General features: G+C 44.8%; 1 protein-coding gene across 1 annotated transcript in view; it reads right to left on the bottom strand.

Moving 5' to 3' along the window:
• Nucleotides 1-574: 574 nt before the first annotated feature.
• The window catches only part of LOC106815572 (structural maintenance of chromosomes protein 2-like), a gene marked incomplete at its 5' end in the record, with an annotated part of 45,046 nt that continues 43,640 nt past the window's right edge, over nucleotides 575-1,980 (bottom strand). The window contains 1 exon segment of the mRNA XM_014820041.1: nucleotides 575-891. Within this exon segment, the coding sequence (XP_014675527.1) occupies nucleotides 658-891 (234 nt within the window).

Below are 1,980 nucleotides of genomic sequence, written 5' to 3'. Positions count from 1 at the left end.
GAAATTTTGGCAGTCCTGAGATAGGGGGTGCTTTCAAAGGGAAGGTTTTTCTGTGTTTTGGTAGTGTACCAGCAGCGATCTCTCACTGTGTGTTGGTAGTGTACCAGCACCTCTCTCACCGTGTGTTGGTAGTGTACCAGCACCTCTCTCACTGTGTGTTGGTAGTGTACCAGCACCTCTCTCACTGTGTGTTGGTAGTGTCACAGCACCTCTCTCACCATGTGTTGGTAGTGTCGCGCAGCATTCCCCCACTTCCACCTCTCTCACTCGTGTGGTTGCTAGTGTAGCGCAGCACCTGCTCGTCACTGTGTGTTGGTCGTGTCACCAGCACCTCTGCTCACCTGTGTGTTGGTAGTGTACAGCACGCTCTCTGCACTCATGTGTTGGTAGTGTGCCCAGGCACCTGCGTCCACTGTGTGTTTGGTAGTGTACGCAGCACGTCTCTGCACTGTGTGTGTGGTAGGTCGTATCCAGCAGCCGTCGTCTCACTGCTGTGTTGGTGAGTGTACCGAACGCACCTTCTCCACTGTGTGTTGGTCCAGTGTAGGACCAGCACCTTCTGCTCACGCATGGTGTTGGTAGTGTCCCAGCACCTCTCTCACTGTGTGTTGGTAGTGTACCAGTAGTAACCCTACTAAGGTTCTACCAGTAGTTTGATCACTGTGTGTTGGTACTCTCGGCTAAAGGATGCGGATGGTTCTCATCATGGGTCTTCCTGACCTTCTTGGTGGGCCGGCTGCTGGATGCAGCACTCCTCTGCTGGGCACTGCCACGTGACTGATTCTGCTGCTGCGAATAGCGGGTTACCGTGGAAACGCCATCAACGAACTTGGTCTTGAAGAGAACATTGGCATTGGCGAACATGCCATCCTTCAGTGAGACGACGATAAACTGCAACAAGAGAAACGAGCCTTTGAGGGACAACTTGGCTCATGTTGACTCCTCCATAATATAGCACATGTGCTTACACACTTCATAGTACATGCACGTGTTTACAGTTAGATAAGTGACACATCATTTTTAATAAGGTCAAGCCCTCAAAACGTAGTGTAGATACAAGCATGGGAATGGATGATCTGAAAAACTGAACACAGGACGCCGAAGGCATTCCTGATTCCAGCTTGCCGCGAGGCAAGCTTTGGGGTTGGTGTGAAGGGGGTTGCCCCCCTTCCACTGGGGCAGTCAGGAGGCTTCCCCCTGGATAGTTTTTTAATTTAGAGGCTCTGAGATTGCATCTGATGACTTATGGCAGTACAATTATTCACAATTTACAAAGGAAGGACAAAATACCTAATTTTTAATGATAAACTTTTCAAATTGATCCATGTTAAGCATGCATGCAGAATGCAAAGTCTATTGTTTATAAATAAGTATACTCACAAACTACACTATCATTGAATTAAGAGCCACTTGGAGATAAATTCTGCATATATTAATGGTGCATTTCCCAAATTTTTATATAATATATCAGGTGACAAGAAATGTTGGTACTGTATTGGAATGAAGCTATACACTGTGATGATGATCAACAACACATACTTCTAGTTATTAGTTGTACAAAAGATACATAGATGATGTACTTACACAAATTATATACATATATATCTTGTTTCTCTGACATCCCAAATGTAGCAATTTAAATTACGCAGTGGCTACGCGTCCGGTCATCCATTACAAAGCTGATAGTCACGATTAGGCCATACCCCCTTTCAAATCGTAGATTTTACTGGATTTACTATGGCTTCAACAGTTGCAAAAACACATTTTTTGATAAAATACCTAAAGGTAAGTAATATTATGGTAAAAACTTATCGTTTTTTACTGAAAAAATATGGTTGGGTTCGCATAAGAAATGTTATGACCGAACGCGTAGTCTGGGAGCTGCACGTCCGGTAGCCATGGCCTTTAACCCTTTCAGACTACAATTCCGTATGGGAAAAAAGGCCTGCTGAGTCCAATTAATTAAGGATGCAAACAAAA

This window comes from Priapulus caudatus, unplaced genomic scaffold, assembly GCF_000485595.1.
Source record: "Priapulus caudatus unplaced genomic scaffold, Priapulus_caudatus-5.0.1 Scaffold1150, whole genome shotgun sequence".
NCBI classification, from domain to species: Eukaryota; Metazoa; Priapulida; class Priapulimorpha; order Priapulimorphida; family Priapulidae; genus Priapulus; species Priapulus caudatus.
This window is presented reverse-complemented; position numbering and strand designations above follow the sequence as displayed.